The 21471-nt window shown below is 50.1% G+C and overlaps 1 protein-coding gene across 2 annotated transcripts in view; it reads left to right on the plus strand.

The window, feature by feature from the left end:
* Positions 1-12484: 12484 nt before the first annotated feature.
* IQCN (IQ motif containing N) overlaps positions 12485-21471 on the plus strand; it is an 11758-nt gene continuing 2771 nt past the window's right edge. The window contains exons 1-3 of one of the 2 annotated variants that reach the window (XM_029218142.1): positions 12485-12949; positions 14490-16474; positions 17490-17648. In XM_029218142.1, coding sequence (XP_029073975.1) covers positions 12907-12949; positions 14490-16474; positions 17490-17648 — 2187 coding nt within the window. In that variant the 5' untranslated portion in view covers positions 12485-12906. The remainder of the gene's footprint in view (positions 12950-14489; positions 16475-17489; positions 17649-21471) is intronic. The other variant, XM_029218143.1, reaches the window with a different exon arrangement.

A 21471-nucleotide genomic window follows, 5' to 3' on the forward strand; every position in this document is an offset into this window, starting at 1 on the left:
GCAGTGAAATAGTATTCAGGCGAGGCGTACACTGTGCAGCCCCCAACCTATAGAGAAGGGGAAGCCCAGGGAGGTTACGAGATCTACCGGATACCCCCTGAAAGGTTTTTACTCACAGTACTTCCGACACCAAACGAGTGGGTTTTTTTTTTCCCCCACACTAACCAGTTTTCCAACTGCAGACACCAACTGGGTATCCTACAATTCAATTCTGACACTCTACCTGGAGTTAGCACGGACCACACAGGTGAAGAGTTCAAAACTGCCCCACTTCAGATGCCGATCACAGGTCCCAGGTTGCCACCTGTGCTTCTTTTTATTAAAAAAATTATTTAATTTATTTTTGACCCTGGGCGGCATGGACATGCAGGGATTAGTTCCCCCACCAGGGATCGAACCGGTGACCCCTGCAGTGAAAGCGCTGAGTCTTAACCACTCCGCGGGAATTCCGCCCCACCCCCACCCCGGTACTTCTTAAAGACTGGCTATAAACCCGAGGGTTCCCACCAACCCCTCCTTAGCTTCAATAATTTGCTATAACAGCTCACAGAGCCCAGGAAAGCACTTGACTCACTCTTTCTAGTTTATTTTAAAGAATACAACTTAGGGGCAACCAAATGGAAGAGATGCATAGGGCAAGGTATGGGGGAAGGGCAAATGGGGGAAGGGCGAGGAACTTCCATGCCCTCTCTGGGCACCTCATCTTCCCAGCACCCCATGAGTTCACCAATGCTTGGGCAGGATTGATGAAATCCCTGGCGTTTGGTGATTAACTCAATATCCAGCCTGTCTCCCTTCCCAGGAGGTCTAGGAGGTGCGGCAGAAAGTTACAACCCTCTAATCATGCCTTGATCTTTTTGGAGACCAGCCCGCATCCTGAAGCTATCTAAGGGCCCTGACCACACCACTCTGGAGTTTACAGAAGTTTTAGGAGCTGTGTGCTAGGAACCAGGGACAAAGATCCTGCTAAATGATTGCAGCACGGGGGCTCAAACCCAAGCCTTTTACCTGCCTAAAAGGAGCCTTGGGGCTAGGTGGAGGCCTTGTCTTTTCACTAGCATGTGACCTGAAGGGCTTTTTGGAAACCATAGATCTGGCCCCTACTTGCCACTTTTCTGGAAAAAAGGCCTTGACTGCACCTGGCCCTGGGCAGGTCAGTGTCTCTTTCCAGGCAGCTCCCCACCGGAACTATTTCCCGTCCTTCTGGCCTCGGGACCTTGGCACAGCTGCAAGCCTGATACCCCTCTTCCCTCAGCCACCCAGCTGAGCTTCACCTCTCAAGCTCTGCTGCAGATGCCCTTATTGGGCTCCATCAGTGCTCTGTGCTTCCACTATTATTGCCCTGATCACCCTGGATTTGTGTTTGGCTCACTCAGGTCATGGATGGGAACTGTCCTGGTCACTGCTGAAACAAAGGACATAAGTCTTGTCCAACTCCCATATCCCTAGTTTTGCCCAAAGCCACACCCACAGTGTGGAGAAGACAGAGGATCTTTGCAGAGGGAGGCTGGGCGTCCCTGTTGGCCTCTTGCTCTGATGCCCCCCAGTGGCTCCCCAGGGAGGCCAGGCAGAGGCCTCTGGGCCAGGCTGTGTGGCTTTGGCAGGACACTGCTGAGCTGAGGCCAAAGAGTGTCAGCCGTGGCCCAGCCAGCAGTGATTCACACGAGGCCTTGGCCCAGCCCCAGGAGGTGACCGGGGATGGTGGCCTCACTTCCCCTTCCAGGACTGTGGCTCAGGGTCAGTGCCCATTTTTGCCAGGCAGTGGGAAGATCCCAAGGGGCCTTGGGCCTGCCACTACCCTAAGGAGCCCCCATCCTAAAAGCCAGACACTCTAAACCCTTTAGGATGTAAGTCAGAGCACAAGAGCCATGGCTTACCCCTCACCTTCTCAACAAAACCCAAACTCCTATATAGTCCTCTCTGAAGCCTTACCTATACAGTCACCCTCCCTGCCCTCTTCTCCCTCCCTCCAATGACTTTAGCCTCCTCCATATTCCCTAAACATGCCCAGCTTGTTCCCACCGCAGGGCCTTTGCATATGCTTTGCTGTCCACCTGGGATGCCCTTCCCACAGCACACCCCCAGCCAACTCTTTTTCTCTCTCTGTGGGGCTCAGCCCATCCCACCCCCACTTTGGTTCCGTCGTAACAGTTTCACACCCCTAGATTATTTGAGTTGTTTGTGTCCCCAGGTCCAGATCAGGTCCCAGCACAAAGTAAGTGCTCAGCAAAGACCCAAGGGATGAGACTGAGGCCACCTCCAGACACATGGAGGGGGAGATTTTGGGGTCCCCTCTGTGCTCAGAGCCCTAACTTTCTACTCAGGATGGGCAGGCAAGATGTAGCAATCACCATGCCCTCAACCCTGACCCTGACCTGGGTCCTGCCCCCTCCCCCACCCTACTGAGTCAGCCTTCTAATACCCCCTCCCCCCAGGAGATGGGATTGGCCAGGAACCTGGCTGTGAGTCACAAAGCCACTGTGGCACCAGTGCCCCAAGGCCGGCCGGCTGCCTGGTGGGTTCAGCTTCAAAGGCAGGTGAGTGAGGCTGGTGGCATGTTTGGTGGGGGGCAGTACATCGAGACCTGGTCATTCTCCCCTGGCCCCCAGTGCCTTCAGAGTCCTCCTGGGCCCTCCAGACTGCTTTGAGAGGTGGAACAGCTCCACAGCCTCTCACAGCAGGGGTGCTAGGGGCCCCCAGAGGCCCGATGGTGGGTTTGTCTGCCTTGGGGGCCCAGCCTGGAGAGCCTATCATGTCTTCTTGGGAAGCTGGGAAAGTGGTCTTAGCTCATGTGACACATGTGGAAGGCTCAGAGGGGTTTACTCAAAATTGCCTAGCTGGCCACTGAGCTTATGTGTCCGCGGCGGCTCCTATTCCTTCTTTTCATTTCCTGCCATCCTGTTTCTCTCACTCTGTCCTTCCTTTGTCTCCTTATTCTGATTGAGTTTATCGAAAGGGCTGAGCCATGTGGTTGAGAAAACCTCAGAACCTGGGATGGACCAATTTGGATCCTGAAGCGGCCGTCACCAAGTTCTGAATCCTGGGCCACATTCATCCATCCATCCATCGATCCATCCATTTATTTATCCTTCCTTTCATCCTTCCATTTATCCATAAATATCTCTTGAGCACACACTATGTGTACTGTTCTAGACACTGGGACAAGGGCAAACAAAGGGTCCTCGCTGGTGGGCAGCTCACAGTCTAACGGGGGAGGCAAATAGGAAACGATATAAAGAAGTAAGACACAGTATGTTGGTACTTCCCTGGTGGTCCAGTGGTTAAGACTCCGTGCTCTCAATGCAGGGGGCCTGGGTTCGATCCCTGGTCAGGGAGCTAGATCCCGCATGCCGCAAGTTAAGAGCCCCGCATGCCACAACTAAGACCCGGCGCAGCCAAATAACTAAATAGATTTAAAAAAAAAGAAAAAAAGACACACTGTGTTGCCTCCTCTGACATGGGGACAGTGACTGTGCCCACCTCCAGGGAGCCAGCTTCAGGCCAGTTTGCTGTTACGATTCAGTTCACATTGATGCCCGTTGTGCCTGGGGCCTGGCCCATCTTGGGGCCAGATATTCTTGAAAACAAATCGACCGTGATCATCTCTGTCTTGAGATGTTTAGTCCATTATCATATCAATGATTAATATGATTGAATTTAAATCTACCATTTTACTACTTCTTCTTTCTGTGGTCTCCGAATTTTATTCCTCTGTTCCCCCTCTTCTGCCTTCTTTTGGATTATTTGAATCTTTTTCAGAATTCTATTTGAAATTAACTACTGCCTTTTTCTTTTTCCTTTTTAGGGGCTGCTCAAGGAGCTGTAATCCTTAACATATATCCTTAAGTCACAATTGACTTGGACTTACTATTGTTCTACTTCACCTAAAATGTAAAAATCTTCCAACTGTATAGGTCTTTTTACCCTCACCATTGTCCTTTATTCTCTTTGTCATATGAATGACATCTACCTAGATTATAAATGCCACAAGACAATGTTTTAATTTTTGCTAATACAGTTATATGTGTTCTTTAAAAGAGGAAAATAATAGTCTTTCCTATTTATGCAGGTATTTATCATCTCTTATGTGTTCTTCATTTCTCCCCAAAGATCTGTTTCCCTCAAGTGTAAATCTCCTTCAGCTTGAAGAACTTTCTTAGTAGCATTTATTGTAACACAGGTGTGCAGGTGACAAACTCTTTTAGTTTTTTTTTTTTTACCTGAAAACGTCTTTATTTATTTATTTATTTTTCAAAAATCATTTTTTTATTGAAGTATAGTTGATGTACAATATTAAATAAGTTATAGGTATACAGTAGAGTGATTCACAATTTTTAAAAGTTATGCTGCATGTATAGTTATTATAAAATATTGGCTATGTTCCCTGTGCTGTATAATACATCCTTGTAGATTATTTTATACATAATAATTTGTACCTCTTAATCCCCTACGCCTAGATTCTTAGAAAGCTAAAGGGACGCACCTGAGAAGGTATGGTGGCATCAGACCCTCTAACTGATTCATAACAAGACACATCCACAAGCACTTACCCAACAAGCAATCTGTGTTGGTTGCCAGGCTGGCAGTAGAGCTGGGGACACAGCAGTACAGCCCTTGCTCTCCAGTTAGCATGGTAATCTTGGAGGTAATCACCCATGACTGCCGTCCGGGCACAAAGCATCTCTCAGGGCATAGGAGCTACACAAGCCACATAAACCAGGTTCTTTGCACATTTTGGACCAAGCAGAGATGACCAGCCACGTGTCATCTTGCTTCTCTTTCTTTCTTTCTCTTTCTCTCTCCCTTTCTTTCTTTCTTATCAAAGTATAGTTGATTTATAATGTGTTAATTTCAGCAAAGTGATTCAGATAGATATATATATCCTTTTCCAGTTTCTTTCCCATTAGAGTTTATTACAAGATATTGATCATCTTGCTTCTTTTCCTTCCTCTCTGAGGCAGAATTGATTCTCATTCTTTGCATACCACTTAGAGAACCACTTTTGTTTCTGAGGAGTTTTATGCAGCTTGACATCTCTGAGTATCTCCATTGGCAGCTATTACTTCATAGAGTCTACAGAGGAAGGTGTGCGTGAGATTTCTTTGAGCGCCTAGCCCACCAACCCCACATTGAGCGGGGGAATTCCACAAAGCCTATCCATTTTGAAAAATTTCAGTGATGCTTTGTGTCATACAGTCATCTCTATTCTGGCTTGAAGGACTTCCCCGGGGTAAATTGACCAAAAATAGGCGGCAATTCAAGATGCAACTCAAGGATTTCCCCGGTGGTGCAGTGGTTAAGAATCCGTCTGCCTATGCAGGGGACGCGGGTTCAAGCCCTGGTCCGGGAAGATCCCACATGCCACGGAGCAATTAAGCCCGTGTGCCACAACTACTGAGCCTGAGCTCTAGAGCCCACGAGCCATGACTGCTGAGCCCGCGTGCCACAGCTACTGAAGCCTGTGCGCCTAGAGCCTGTGCTCAGCAACAAGAGAAGCCACCGCAATGAGAAGCCCGTACACCGCAACGAAGAGTAGCCCCCGCTCGCTGCAACTAGGGAAAGCCCACTCGCAGCAATGAAGACCCAATGCAGCCAAAAATAAATAAATAAATTTTAAAAAAAAGATGCAACTCAAGGAGGACCAGCTTCTGTTTTCTGTAAAATGTCTTTAACTTTACTCTCAAAGGACATTTTCGCTATGTATAGAATTATCAGTTGGCAGGTTTTTTTGTTCTTTCATCACTTAAGGTGCATGTCAGTTCTCAATTTATTACATCTTGCCTCCAAATGTACCTTTCAATATGTCCATTACTCTGTAATATACCAAGGAGTTCCTTTCATTGTCTCCTTTCAAGTGAGTAGAGGGTACTGGTGAAACATTGCAGGAAGTGTTGGCGGTAGAGGTGTGAAGATTCCTGGTGAACCTGCCCCACCCATGGGTCTAGAACGTCATCCCTTTGCGACTTTGCAGACATGACCTGGTGAAAATCTTTCTGTAGCCTTCTTGTCCCAAAACCCAAAGCCCCCACGGTGGCCCACACACGCTGCAGGCCTTCTGCCCCCACCAGCAACTGGACTCCTGATGTGTGCTCATATCACCAGTTACTGATCACCTGTTCCTCCACGTGCACTTCAGGGGGTGGCCTTTTGCTTGCCTGGCAACTCCAGCTCTGCTTCAGTCTGGCCAAACCAGCAAATATCTCTGCCATCTGGTGGGTCAAACCACATCTTCTCCAAGGGGGCTTAACCTCTTCCAAATTTGCCCTTCCTTGGGGATACTCCCTCAACCCTAGGAAACCACATTAGAGTTTCCTTTTGGCTGCACTGTGTCTTCGTTGCTGCGTGCGGGCTTTCTCTAGTTGCGGTGAGCAGGGGCTACTCTTCGTTGCAGTTCGCGGGCTTTTCACTGCGGGGGCCTCTCTTGCTGCGGATCATGGGCTCTAGGTGTGCGGGCTTCAGTAGTTGTGGCACGCTGGCTCAGTAGCTGTGGCTCGCAGGCTCTAGAGGGCAGGCTCAGTAGTCGTGGCACACAGGCTTAGTTGCTCCGCTGCATGTGGGATCTGCCCGGACCAGGGCTCGAACCTGTGTCCCCTGCATTGGCAGGCGGATTCTTAACCACTGCACCACCAGGGAAGTCCATAGTTACTGTTTTATCATCATAAACAGTTCTTTGTATTAAGCTTCCCTCATTTAATCTGTGGTGTGGTTTCGATCTCCTGATTGAGCCCAGACTGCTGCAGTGTCTTCTGGATGAGAAGCTGGCTGAATCATGGCTCCACTGTATGTTATGTATTATTTTTCTCTGACTGATTTCAAGATTTAATCTTGGCTTTTCAGGATGTTGACTGTGTTGAGCCAGGTGTGTGTTTCTTTGTGCTTATCTTGCGTAGGGTTTTCTGAGCTTTTTAAACCTATAAATTTTTTTCCAACAGACTTTTGGCTGTTATTTCTTTACATACTTTTTATACCCTCCTCTTTTTTCTGGGACCCCAGTTACATCTATGTTAGACCTTTTGATCTTGTCCCACAGGTCCCTAACGCTTGCTCTATGGCCCATTCTTTATCCCCTCTGTGTTCTTCAGATTGGATAATTTCTATTTACATTCAAACTCACTGACTCTTCTGTCATCTACGCTCTGCTGTTTAGCCCATCCAGAGAATTTTTGAATTCCAGACATTGTATATTTTCAGTTTTAGAATTTCCACCTGGTTCTTTTCTAATATCTTTATTTTTCTATTTCTCTACTGAGATGTCCCACCTCTTCACTCATTATATTTTCCTATTTAGCATGATTATAATAGCTGCTCTAAAATCTTTGACTGATAATTCCAACATTTGGGGCATCTTGGGGTCATACTCCATTGATAAATTTTTCTCAGGAGAATGAGTTACAGTTTTTTGAGTTTATTCATATTTCTAGTCAATTTGGATTATACCTAGACATTGTGAATGTTAAGATGCAGAGACTGGATGCTGTCATAATCTTCCAAAAAGTATGGGTATTTTTATTTTAGCAGGCAATTAACTTGGACTCTTTATCACATTCACTGCAAACATTTCCCCCAGTCTTTTGTGCTTTGGCCTTATTTATGGCATCACTGGCCATACAATTTTTTTGGTCTTTATGATGTCAAACATGTTTATCTTTTTCAAAGCTTCTGGGTTTCCTGTTTAGTTTTATAAGAGCTCAGTGATTTACAGGTTATACTCACATACTGATAAATGTTCTTATAATTTTTCAATCCACCTGGAATTTTTTAGAATATGGTATGAGATAGAGGTCCAAACTTATGTTCTTCCAAATATATTGCCTTGTACCACTTGTTTAAACACAGAATTTTCCCCTCCTGAATTGAAATACAATGTATCCTTGGTGCATTGGTGTTAATTCCTGGTTTCACTCTTCTGTCACAGTGGTCTCTTTGTCTAGTCCTGGATGGGAACCATACTGTGATTATGATGGCTTTTGAGTATGTCTATAATCTGGCAAGTCAAAGTCCTCTTTACTACTTTTTTTAAATATATAAATTTATTTATTTATTGTTGGCTGCGTTGGGTCTTCGTTGCTGCGCGCGGCCTTTCTCTATTTGTGGCGAGCGGGGGCTTCTCATTGCGGTGGCTTCTCTTGTTGTAGAGCACGGCCTCTAGTGTGAGGGCTTCAGCAGTTGCGGCTCGCGGGCTGTAGAGCACAGGCTCAGTAGTTGTAGTGCACGGGCTTAGTTGCTCCGTGGCATGTGGGATCTTCCCGGACCAGGGCTCGAACTCATGTCCCCTGCATTGGCAGGCAGATTCTTAACCTCTGCGCCACCAGGGAAGTCCCGACTACTCTTCTTCATGATCTTCTTGGCTACTCTCATTTACTCTTCCTTCTGAACATTGAAATCATTCCATGTTCAAAAAACTCCCCATTGTGATTCTAATTGGGCATGAATTACACTCTATGAATTGTGATATTGTATAATAATTTATAGGAATTCTTTCTTCCTAAGCACATGGTACACCTTTCAGATGGTTTTTGTCTCTTTTCCTGGCCTTCATATAACCCCTTTGGCTTTTGTGTAATATTTGTTCCTATGAATTGTGTATATATATATATATATATATATATATATATATATATATACATATATATATATTTTGGTCGTACCACATAGCGTGTGGGATCTTAGTTCCCCGACCAGGGATTGAACCTGGGCCCTCAGCAGTGAGAGCATGGAGTCCGAACTACTGGACCGCCAGGGAATTCCCTGAATTGTATAGTTTTGGACATCACTATGAATGAATGATATTTTTTTCTCATTTCCATTTCCAGCTGGTTTTACCTCAAATACAGAAGAGCTATGGGTTTTTGTATGCAGCCATGTGCCTTAGGAAATTAGAAAATTAGAATCTCTTGGGTCTTCTAGGTTGACAATTCCTGCTGAGCTCTTCTTTTCAAACATTTACACTGATTATTCAAGTCCTTGTCATCTTGTTTTTGCTGTAACCACCAAAAATAATGATACCCGCAGCAAGGGTGGGGCAACATCTTTCTCCTTTCTTTAACAAAAATGACTTCAGTATTTCACCATTTAAAATGACATTTGCTGTGGTTTTGTAGTTAGACTTACCAATTTTAGATACTATCCTATCTATTTTTAAAAATGTTTATTAGAAATAGCTATTGGAATTGATAAAATGCTTTGGCCAAAATGCTTTGGCCCTTTTTGAAAAATCATATGGCTATCTTCTGGATTTCTAGATGTAATGAATTACCTTGGGAATATTTAGAAATTGAACTATTTTTACATCTTTGGAATAAATAGCACTTGGGTATAGTATTATTATTCTGATAAGTGGTCACGTTTTTAGTATGTTTGCATCTTATCTGTTGGTGAGAGCTAGATTGTGGTAACATTTTCCTTTTTTCCTTCCTTTTTTTCTTTTTTAAAAAGGAAATTCCAAGGGTTTTATTCTCACTTTTTCTATGAGTTTGTTTTTGAAGTCTCATTCTTTTCTTTTTTCAAAAACGTTTTTCCCCAGTTGTATTGAGATATAATTGACATACAGCACTGTATAAGTTTAAGGTGTATGTACAGCATGACTTGACTTAGGTATATCATAAAATGATGACTGCAATAAGTTTAGTGAACATTCATCATGTCATATAGATACAAAATTTAAGAAAAAGAAAAAAATTGTTTCCTTGTGATGATAACTCAGAATTTACTTTCTTAACAAACATATGGCATATATAACATACAGCAGTTTGAATTATTATTATTATTTTATTTTATTATTTTTTTGCGGTATGCGGGTCTCTCACTGTTGTGGCCTCTCCCGTTGCGGAGCACAGGCTCTGGACGCACAGGCTCAGCGGCCATGGCTCACGGGCCCAGCCGCTCCGTGGCATGTGGGATCTTCCCGGACCGGGGCGCGAACCTGTGTCCCCTGCATCGGCAGGCGAACTCTCAACCACTGCGCCACCAGGGAAGCCCCAGTTTGAATTATTTTAATCATGTTGTACATTATATCCCTAGTACTTATTTATCTTATAACTGGAAGTGTGTACCTTTTGACTGCCTTCATGCAATTCCCCTGCCCCCATCCCTACCCCTTCTGGTGACCACAAATCTGATCTCTTTTTCTATGGGTTTGTTTGTTTTTGCAGTATAATTGACCTACATTAGTTGCTGGCGTACAATGTAGTGATCTGATATTTCTATACATTAAAAAAGGATCACCATGTGGTAACATTGTTTTAAAATATTCTATCTGTTATTTCTATGTTGGAGTGAAGGGGGTCAGGTTCCCACATCACATCATTCTGCCACCTTGACTAAAAGGCCAAACTCCCTCATTTTTTCTATATCCTTTTTTTGGGCTGCGTTGGGTCTTCATTGCTGCATGCAGGCTTTCTCTAGTTGCTGTGAGCAGGGGCTACTCTTCGTTGCAGTGCCCAGGCTTCTCATTGAGGCGGCTTCTCTTGTTGCGGAGCATTGTCTCTAGGCACACGGGCTTCAGTAGTTGTGGCAAATGGGCTTAGTTGCTCCATGGCATGTGAGATCTTCCTGGACCAGGGATTGAACCAGTGTCCCCTGCATTAGCAGGCGAATTCTTAACCACTGCGCTACCAGGGAAGTCCTGGGCTATTTTTTATTTTTTATGATTATTTTTTAAATTAATTAATTAATTTAGGCTGTGTTGGGTCTTCGTTGCCGTGCGTGGGCTTTCTCTAGTTGTGGTGAGCGGGGGCTACTCTTTTTTTTTTTTTTTTTTTTTGCGGTACGCGGGCCTCTCACTGTTGTGGCCTCTCCCGTTGCAGAGCACAGGCTCCGGACGCGCAGGCTCAGCGGCCATGGCTCACGGGCCCAGCCGCGCCGCGGCATGTGGGATCTTCCCAGACCGGGGCACGAACCCGTGTCCCCTGCATCGGCAGGCGGACTCTCAACCACTGCGCCACCAGGGAAGCCCTGTCCAGACTTTTAATAGCAGACCTTAATTTCTTCTGTTCCCTTTTAAATGTCCTATAATTGGAATAACCAATCTGTCCTCTTTTATGTTCAGCTTCTTTCACTCAAAACAATGTATGTGAGATTTCTCTATAGTGCTGACCTCATTCTCACTGATGTGTTGAACGGGTATAAATAAGTCAGTATTTCTATTCCTATTCGTTCATATTAATATATTGATGAATATACACTTGATATTCATTATTCTGTTGATGGGCATTTGGGTGCTTTCTGGTTTGGGGTGAGTATAAACACTTGGACCTCTTGAGTATATTTGTCAGGGTGAAATTGTTGAGTTCCCTTCAAGATATGGATCGTTTCTGCAAGTGGTCGTGACATATTCACCTTTTAAATTTTAGCCATTCTTGTGGGTCTGGACACCATTTCTAATGGCTGGATAGTATACCACTGTATGACTATTCAATTGATTAATTTAAATCACCATTTGGGTTGTTTCCAGTTTTGACTCTTCTAAAAAGTATAGAGATGAACATCCTTGAGTACTTTTCTTTATGAACTTGTAACTGCCCCCTAGCAATCACCTTTTTGGTTATTTCCAGTTTTGTTTTTAGGTACAAAATAACACTGGATATATGTAAAATAGATAACCAACAAGGGCCTACAGTATAGCACAGGGAACTATACTGAATACCTTGTAATAACCTATAACGGAAGAGAATGTAAAAAAGGAACATATATGTATATATATGTATATATATTTGTGTATGTATAACTGAATCACTTCTCTATACACCTGAAACTAAGACAGCATTGTAAATCAACTATATTTCAATAAAAATTCAAAAAAAAAACCCACTGGAATAGACTTCCTTGCACATTCATCTTTTTTTTTTTTTTAAATCCAAAAACGTGTATGGAGGAGATTCACTGACAATTGTAGCAGAAGTGCCAGTTCTTAAAAAAATTAATTAAGTTATTTATTTTTGGGTGCATTGGGTCTTAGTTACTGCACACGGGCTTTCTCTAGTTGTGGCAAGCGGGGTCTACTCTTTGTTGCGGTGTGCAGGCTTCTCACTGCGATGGCTTCTCTTGTTGTGGAGCATGGGTTCTAGGCACACGGGCTTCAGTAGCTGTGGCATGCGGGCTCAGTAGTTGTGGCTCATGGGCTCTAGAGCGCAGACTCAGTAGTTGTGGCGTATGGGCTTAGTTGCTCCGCGGCATGTGGGATCTTCCCGGACCAGGGCTCGAACCCATGTCTCCTGCATTGGCAGGCAGATTCTTAACCACTGTGCCACCAGGGAAGCCCAGAAGTGCCTTGTTTTTGTTTTTTTTAAAAAAGATGTTGTGGGTAGGAGTTTATTAATTAATTAATTTATTTTTGCTGTGTTGCATCTTCGTTTCTGTGCGAGGGCTCTCTCTAGTTGTGGCAAGCGGGGGCCACTCTTCATCGCGGTGTGCGGGCCTCTCACTATGGCGGCCTCTCTTGTTGCGGAGCACAGGCTCCAGACGCGCAGGCTCAGTAGTTGTGGCTCACGGGCCCAGTTGCTCCGCACCATGTGGGATCCTCCCAGACCAGGGCTCGAACGCGTGTCCCCTGCATCAGCAGGCAGATTCTCAACCACTGAGCCACCAGGGAAGCCCCAGAAGTGCCAATTTTTGATGGTGGCTTTATCCTACCCTTTGGCCTAACTGGTATTTCTCTAGTTTTACCTCTGAATGAGCGAGATTTGCAAAGAGAAAAAAAAAAAAAAAGTTGTATTTTTAAAAAAGAATTTAGTTTTTTTGCTTTTAACATCTCTTTTCGTTTTGGTCTTGGGGACAGAGCCAACCCAGGGCAGTGTAGCTGCACAATGCATGGGATGAAGGGATGAAGGCTGCTCCCTCTGGCAAGCTGGCTTCTGAGATTGCACCTTCTCTTCCTGCTTTTCCTCCAGGTCTGTGACCCTCCAAGGTATGAAGTCTGACTGGTCCAGCCAGAAGGGGGTACTTCTGCAAAGTAAGTGTCTTATGCTCCAGGTTATACATCAGGGCTGCTTGACAGTGTCTGAACTCTCTCTGCATCAAAGTACTTCTTTTTCTTTTTTCTTGAACAGCAGATGGACTAAGATTTATTTATTTACTTAACATTAACATTTAAAAAGACTTCATTTACCTCAGCAACTTGAAAGACAATTGAGTGTACTATTGAAACACTTGAAATCCAGAGACAAGAAAGATCCCAGCGCCATTCTGGAGGTGGCGTGAAGATCTGTGCCAGGCCTCCAACCTAGGCTAGGCTCTGCCATGAAACTGAGACAACCTAAAGATAAGACAGCCTTGGCCTCGTTCCCACTGGGAGACAGCCCTAACTGCTCATGAGTAAGAGAGAGCTAGATTGTACTGAGGACTGGTTCCTCATGAGTCATCAGGAAGGTCAGTTGGTTCTGTCTTCAGCAGGTAGTCAAAGTACTTGTGAAAGCCAGTCATCCCCTCATTCTTCCCTCTACCACCCTTCCATCTGTCATTGATCTATCCATCATCTACGTTATCCCCCATTCATTCACTGATCCATCCAGCCATTCATCAGTCCACCTCCTATTCATTGATCTCTTTACCAATTCCTTCAGCTTTCTTCATTCACACACATTTATCTACTCAGGTTTCATCCATCCATCTGCCCACTCATCTATCCTCCCTGCCTCCATCTATCCATATATCCCGCCACCCACCCACCCATCCACGCATCTATCCATCCACCCACCTACTCATCTATCCATCCATCCATTCCTCCAGCCATCCATTCCTCCATCCACCCACACATCCATCCATTTATCTGTTTACTCACTCATCCATCCATCCATGTGTCCATTTCCTTATTTACTTATCTGTTCATCAATTCATTCGTCAACTTCATTTACTCATCCATTTGCAACCCTACCCTTCATCCATTCCTCCAGCCCATCCAGCATTCATTCGTCCACTGATTTATCCATTCAGTATCTAGCCATGAGACCATCTATCCATCCAACTTTCAGTCCACTCATCCACTCATTTATTGGTCAAGCTAGCCACCCAGCCAATACCTGTTCAAAACTTGGAGCCAAGCCCTGTGACTGAGACAGGGCCACAGAAGTGACTCAGACTTGGTTCCCGCCCTCTAGGAATTCACAGTTGATGGAGAAAAGCAAATAATAACACCAGGCGCATGCACACACAAACAGGATATTTCCAAAATACTGTGATCAGTGCTGTGCTCACAGTATGTTCCAGATACAGAAGAAGGTCGAAAAGCAGATAGGTGGTCAGACATTCAGGTGAGAACGTGCCCTGTGTGCTGGTGTTGAAGTAGCCACAGGATGATGAGGGAGACATGGGTACCAAAGGCCACCTGGGCATGTGGCTGGGAGAGAGAGGGCCTGCAAAGGAGAGGAGGAAGATTGCAAGGTGCCAGGAGCAAGAAGATGTAGGTTCTGGGGTGAGTGCCTGCCCCAGCCAGGAGGCCTCGTGTGTACATTACACTGCTCCCTGACCACTTACTTCCCTATAACCCCCCACAGGCAGAGCTGAGCCACCTAGGAACCAAGACAATGCAGCAAGCAACACAGCTACAGGTGTCACTCAGTGGGCAGAGCTCCTATCAGCCGTCCCCAACCTTCAAGACAAAGTGGGGACACTGCGTCTGCAGCTACAGGTGTCACCCAGTGGGAAGAGCTCCTATCAGCCCGTCCCCAATCTCCAAGGCAAAGCAGGGACACTGCATCCACAGCCCCGGCATGAGCCACCTGCATCCAAGGAGACCCTTCTGCAACAGCCAGACAAGGACAAGACGGTGGCTCATCATATCCCATGCCTCCGGGCTGTGGTGGAGAGCCAGGCCTTCAAGAATGTCCTGGTGGACGAAATGGACATGATGCTGTCCCGTGCAGCCACCCTCATCCAAGCCAACTGGAGGGGCTACCGGCTCCGGCAGAAGCTAATCTCTCAGATGATGGTGACCAAGGCCATCCAGGAGGCCTGGCGACGCTTCAACACCAGGTGCCTCCTCCAGTCTGGCAAGACGGTGGAGAAAAAAGCGAAGGTGGAGGAGGGGGACATCCCTTACCACTCGCCCCAGCAGGTGCGGTTCCAGCATCTGGAAGAGGGCAAGTCCCTTCTGGCCCAGCCCACCTTGGTGAGCAAGGAGACCCAGTTTCCTTCCTCCAACGGCCTGGCCGCTTGTACCCACCAGCTGGCCTTGCTGCAGTCCCAGGGCATGTCACAGCCGGGTACGTGCTCTGTCGGAGGCCCCAGCGTCGCCTTCCTTCCACACCAGACCGCTGCCATCAGACTTCCGTGTCCTGTGAGTCCAGAGGCGAAGTGCCGCCCATGCCTGCTGACAAGAACTGTCAGAAATGCCTGCCTTGTCCACGGAGAGGGGGACACGATGAAGACCAAGCAAGTAACCGCCAAAGCTAACAAGGCGGGAGCCCCGGGGCCACCACCATCCGGAAGATGTGCCCAGGCAGTTCAAGGACAGCTCAAGAGCCAGACCCAGGCCCACATGGAAGCAGAGGTCCTCGAAGGGCCACCACAGACAGGCCCAGCACCTATGATAACCAAGACCCCAGCCCAGACGTGCCCACAAGCCACAGTGACCAAGACCCCACTCCAGTCATGCCTAGCGGCCACGATGAACAAGATCCAATCCCAGCCGTGCCCAGTGCCCGCGATAACAATAACCAAAACCCCACCCCAGCCCTGCCCAGCGACCCCGGTGACCAAGACCTCAGTTCAAATGAGACCATCAGCCTCGATGACCAACACTTCACCCCGGACACGACCAGCAGCCATGATGGCCAAGACTCCACCCCAGTTATGCCTGTTGCCCTCAATGTTCAAGTCTCCAACGCAGACACGCCCTGCAGCCACGATGACCAAGGCCCCGCCCCAGACGTGTGCAGCGCCCGTGATGGCCAAGACCCCACCCCAGGTGCGCGTGGCAGCCACGATGACCAAGACCCCATCTCATCAGACACTCCAAGGCGTCTCGGTGACCAAAGGTCCTCCTGCCCAGACACGCCTGGCGGCCATGGTAACCAAGACCCCAGCTCAGTTACGCTCGGTAGCCGCCATCCTCAGGACCCTGTGCCTGCCCCCTCCAGCAGCTGGAAATCTCAAACCTCCATCTTCAGCATTGGCGGCAGCTGGAATTCCCGACACCTCATCCCACACGTGTCTAAGTGGACCAAAGGCCAAGGCTGTGGTGAACGCGAGGCAGGCAGCAGGGGTGACCACGGTCTCACCCCACTCGTACTTGACTAAGGGAAAAATGAAATGCTTCCCCCCATCACATCTGGGGGCTGGGGATCCCAAGGCTACAGCCAGGCCTCCTTCGGAAGGTGAGAAAATCAAGGACTTCTCCCAGAAACGGGTGAAAACAGAAACAGCACCTAACATCAGTGAGGCCATGGAAGTGCCCGTGGTTTCGTCCTGGTCAAAAGTGGCGGAGGACAGGAGCAAGCAGGCACACCTGAGGACGGATGTCGTGAAGGCCCTATCCCAGGTATGTGAGCCTATAGAAACAGCTGTGGCACATCTGGGTACCGGCCCCGTGTTCAACCACAGGCTTGCCCCAGGCACGTCTGCTGGCCGAGCTGACCAAACCCCCGTCCTAGGCACATGTTTCTACCAAGCTGACCAAGGGCCCGTCCCAAGGACATCCACCCCCTGAGCTGACCACAGCCCTAGCCCAATCACATCTGTCCAAGGTGCAGTCCCAGGCACATCTGCCCACCGAGCTGACCCAGGCACAGTCCCAGACACATCTGGCCACAGAAACAGCCAAGAGCTTCCATGCAGCCCGGCAGGCCGCCGAGCTCAGCAGCAAGACCCAGTCCCAGCCACTCCTATTCGAGTTCAAGGCCTCCACCCAGCCCTGCCAGCACGTTGGCGCTCTGCCCCGAGCCACGCCAGAGGACAGATTGACCCAGCTCCTGTCCCACAGCTACGTGCAGGGCAAGGCCACCCAGGGCCCACGCCAGGGGGCCTCTGAGAGCCAGAACACGCTGGTGCCTCTGCTGGCCTCTGCTGGACACACCACGTGCAATGTCGAATCCTGGGGGGACAGGGCCCAGCTGTCAACAAGCAGCCCAGCCCCGCCCTGCCAGGAGGAGCTGGCAGCCTCCCAGCTCGCTTCCCTATGTGCTGAGCTGGCTGCCCTGCTGGGGTCCCAGGAGAACCTCCGCGCCCTGCTGGCAAAAGCCCTCTCCCAGGGGGAAGTGAGGGCGGCCCTGGACCAGGCCCTGTCCAAAGAGGTCTCGGGAGCCACGATGGCCAAGGCCCTGCCCCAGGGCATCCTGGGCATGGCGCTGGTGAAGGCGCTGTCCTGGGGCAAGCTGGCCGCCAGTCTGTCCTGCGCCCTGGCCCGGGGTGAGCTGTGGGCAGAGCTCACTAAGGCCATTCAGGGCAGACTGGCGGACGTGCTCAGCAAGGCCCTGATGGAGGGGGAGCGGGCCACCTTGAACCAGGCCCTGTGTCAGGGTGAGCTGGGCGCAGTCCTCAGCCAGTCTTTTTCTCAGTTGGCCCTGAGGTCTGGAGTCGTCCTCCCCAAGGCTGCCACGAAAACGGCGGGAAGCGGGGTGACTGTGATGCCGACCCCAGTGGAGGTGGACTGCAGGGGGAGCCCGTTGGCTGCATGGGGTCCCACCCTGGGCCCCATGAGACTACAGCCCAGCAAGGTCAGGGTTCACTGGGGTGGGGCCTCGGAGGGTTTCATCACAGGCTGGCCCTCCAGGCTTTTGGAAGAGGTGGGGGATGGAGCCATGCTCGGGGGGTCACCCTGCTCATCGGTGGTCTCTGTGGGCGCCTCCTTGACTGCTGGACTCCTTGACCCCTTGACCATTCATCAGTATCCCCTGATTGCTGCCCTGGACCCCACTCTGTCACAGGAGATGGGACCCAGCAGAGACACCCTAAATCTGTACCTGACCCCTAAGGTCCGTGAGGCAAATGTGTGCCTGCACCCAAGGGCTAGTGAACTGGCCTCAGATCTCAGTCCCATGGTGAGTGATGTGGACCCCAATTTGCCCAACTCGCCCCACCAGCAGCCGCCCCCCAGTCTATGGCAGCCACTCATTGCCAATGGCGTGAGCCCAAGCATGAGCCGGCCATCATTGGCCAGTGGCAGCATGACCCCAAGCGCCCACAATCCACACGAGGTCAGCAGGGCGGCCCCACATCCATGGGTGTCATCGGGGGAGGGCAGGGTAGTGGCACCGGGCAAGCTTCCCGGCACTACAGGTCGTGGGAGGGGCACCCACTCCCACCAGTGTGCCGCCGCCTATGCGGGGTCGGCTTGCGGGTGTCATCCCTCCGGGGTCAGTGGGGTACCTCCCGGTGTGTGTCGACCCTCAGTGGCCAGAGGTCCACAACAGCCATCTATGGTCCCTGAGGAGACCATGCAGAGAACTCGGTCCCCAGATCATAAACGAGCCTCCGTGGGCACTAGGGAGATGACCAACAAGGTGACCCCAAGTCCACCACATGCCTCCACGGTGAGCAAAGCACAACCACAGGCCCCCAAGGCCTGTGTCATAACCCCAGATCTCTGGCCCGGCTCCATGGCTCCTGGTCATCTCTGAGCCCTCAAGACTCAGGCTGATCCCAGTCTGTTCCAAGCCTCCCCAGGCAGTAGGCTGGCGCCCACCCTTCCCCGTACAGCCATCCCTGGGCAGGAGAAAAATCAAACACGGGGCACCATTTCCAGTGTTCACTGCCCACAGGAGCTGGTGACTAGCCATATACTTAATGAACTGGTGCCCACTTTGCCACAGGGTCCAGACAGTGACCTGGCCAGAAGCTTCTCCCAGGGCTCCACAGACTATGGCCCCAATGTGAGCAATTCCCAGAGCTCACCGCGCAGCTGCAGTTCACTCAGCCTTTCCACCAAGTCTGTGGCCAGCATGACCGCTGTTGACCTGGTGGGGGAGTAGTCCTGGGAAGCCAGCTTGGACAGGGAGCTTCATCTAGATCCTCTCCTCTCTGGGGTGCCTGTGGAGAGGTCCCAGGGGCCTGGGAACATGGAAGAGACTGAGAGAGCAGGCCGTAGGCACATGACCCCAAACCTCCACGACCAGTCTCCTGCAGCCTCAGAACTGATCCCCATTCTGCATCACAGTTCAGTGGCCAGTCGCGTGACCTTGAGTGTCCCCTGGGGCTCAGATGATGCGGGAGATATGTCCTCAGGCCGAAGCTCCATGAATCTGAAGGAGAGCTTGTCCCAGAAACCCTACAGGACTGGGTTGACCAGAAGTCTCTCTTTGAGTAATGGGGTCCCTATGGTCTATTGGTGGCCATCTGTGGCCGGTAGGTTGACCCCATGCCTATCCCAGCCTACAGTAGCCAGTAAGGTCTCCCCAGACCCAGACCAGCTCTCTATGGCCAGTAGAGTGATCGCCAGCCTATCTGAGCCATCTGTGGCCAGTAAGATGACTCCCACCCTAAGCCAGACATCCAGGACCAATAGGGTGGCCCCTAGCCTAGCTCAGCCATTGGTGACTGATGGGGTGGTCCCCAGCTTTGCACAGCCATTAATGGCCTGTAGGGTGGCTCTCAGCCTAGCCCAGCCATCCATGGCCGGTGTGGTGGCCCCCAGCTTAGCCCAACCACCTGTGACTGGTGGGGTGGCCCTGGGCCTAACCCAGCCATCTATGACCACTGGGGTGGCCCCCAGCCTTGCCCAGCCACCTGTGAACAGTGGGGTGGCCCCTAGCTTAGCCCAGCTGCCTGTGACTTATGGGGGGACCCCCAGCCTACCTCAGCCACGTGTGACCAGTGGGGTGACCCCCAGCCTTGCCCAGACACCTGTGACCAGTGGGGTGGCCCTGAGCCTAGCCCAGCCATCTATGACCACCAGGGTGGCACCCGGCATTGCGCAGCCACCTGTGACCAGTGGGGTGGCCCCCAGCTTAGCCCAGCTGCCTGTGACTTGTGGCAGGGCCCCTAGCCCGAGCCAGCCACCTATGACTGATGGGATGACCCCCAGCCTAGGCCAGACATGTAGGGTTGGTGGGGTGGCCCCCAGTCTAGCCCAGTCACCTATGACCATTGGGGTGGCCCCTAGCCTAGGCCAGCCATCTTTGACCATTGGAGTAAACCCCTGCCTAGCCCAGCCATCCTTCGCCAGTGGGATGGCTCCTAGCTTAGGCCAACCTCCTGTGGCTTCTGTGGTGGCCCCCAGCCTAGGCCAGCCATCTATGGCTGGTGTGGTGTTCTCCAGCCTGGCCCAGCCGTCTGTGGCAAGTAGGGGGATGCCCAGCCTGGCCCAGCCATCTGTGATTAGTGGCATGGGTTGTGCACTCTGTCAGCCAAGTTGGGCCCGTAGCGTGGGTTCAAGTCTACTCTCATCAAGGGTGAATGCAGTGGCTCCCAGTCAGCGTCATTCATCTTTTGCCATTGAAGTCACCTCGTGTGCACCATATCCATCAGTGGCTAACAGCATGGGCCGGGGTCTGAGCCAGCCAACTGTGTCTACTAGGGTGGACCCATGTCAAGATCCTCTGATGGTTAGTGGGGTGACCCCAAATCCCCAGGCCCCTGAGTTCAGCAAGGTGGCCCTTGGGTTTCATCAGCCATCCAGTATTAGTGGGAGGCACCCAAGCATAACTGAACAGTCTGCTGTCACTGTTTCAGCTCCAAGTCTCTACCAGGCATCTGTGGCCAGTGGAGAGGACTCTTGTCTGGGCCAGGGAACTAGTATATCTCAGGGGATTCTGTTCAGGGGCATGGCTACAAGCATGTCCCAGGGCACCATGGCTGCTGGCATGCTTCCAAACGTGCCTCTGGGGACCTTGGCTGCTGGTATGTTCCTAAGTATGTCTCGGGTACCTGTATCCCCTGGCATGTCAGGGAGTATGGGGTGGAGAAGTGTGGTGACTGGTATGGGCCCAAGCCAATCTCAAGTGACCGGGGGCATGGCCCCCATTACATCCCTGGGCCTCTGTGGCTGGTGCCCCCTTGATTCATGAACCAGCCTCAGAGGCGGGACCTGGCTTCTCTCCAGCTTCAGTGCCCGGTGGATTGGATGCGAGTTCATCCAAGTTTTCCCTCACCAATGTGGGCCCTGGCATATCTCAGGTCAATGTCGATCTCCCAATATCTTTGGACCAACAGTATCCTTCTGTGCTCACAATCTCCAAATCCAGTTACCAACAAGCAGACGCTGTCAGCCAGGAGCCTGGGATGGGCATGGCCAGTGGTGTGGTGCCAGGTTCTGTAGCCAGTAGGATGACCACAGCTGTGGCCCCAGGTACTAGGGCCGGTGGTATGACCCCTAGTCTTTCCCCAGGGTCCATGATCAGGGGTGTGGGCCAGAGCCTTCCTCAAGGGTCCATGATGAGTTGTGTGGCCCCAGCCTTCCACCAGGTTATATGGTCAGTGGTGTGGTTCAGACCCTTCCCCCAGGGTTCGTGATCAGTGGCATGGGCCAGGGCCTTTCCCCAGGGTCCATAATCAATGGCATGGGCCAGGGCCTTTCCCCAGGGTCCGTGATCAGTGGCATGG

This window comes from Monodon monoceros, unplaced genomic scaffold (genome assembly GCF_005190385.1).
Source record: "Monodon monoceros isolate NGI ecotype Baffin Bay Population unplaced genomic scaffold, NGI_Narwhal_1 Super_Scaffold_12, whole genome shotgun sequence".
NCBI classification, from domain to species: domain Eukaryota; kingdom Metazoa; phylum Chordata; class Mammalia; order Artiodactyla; family Monodontidae; genus Monodon; species Monodon monoceros.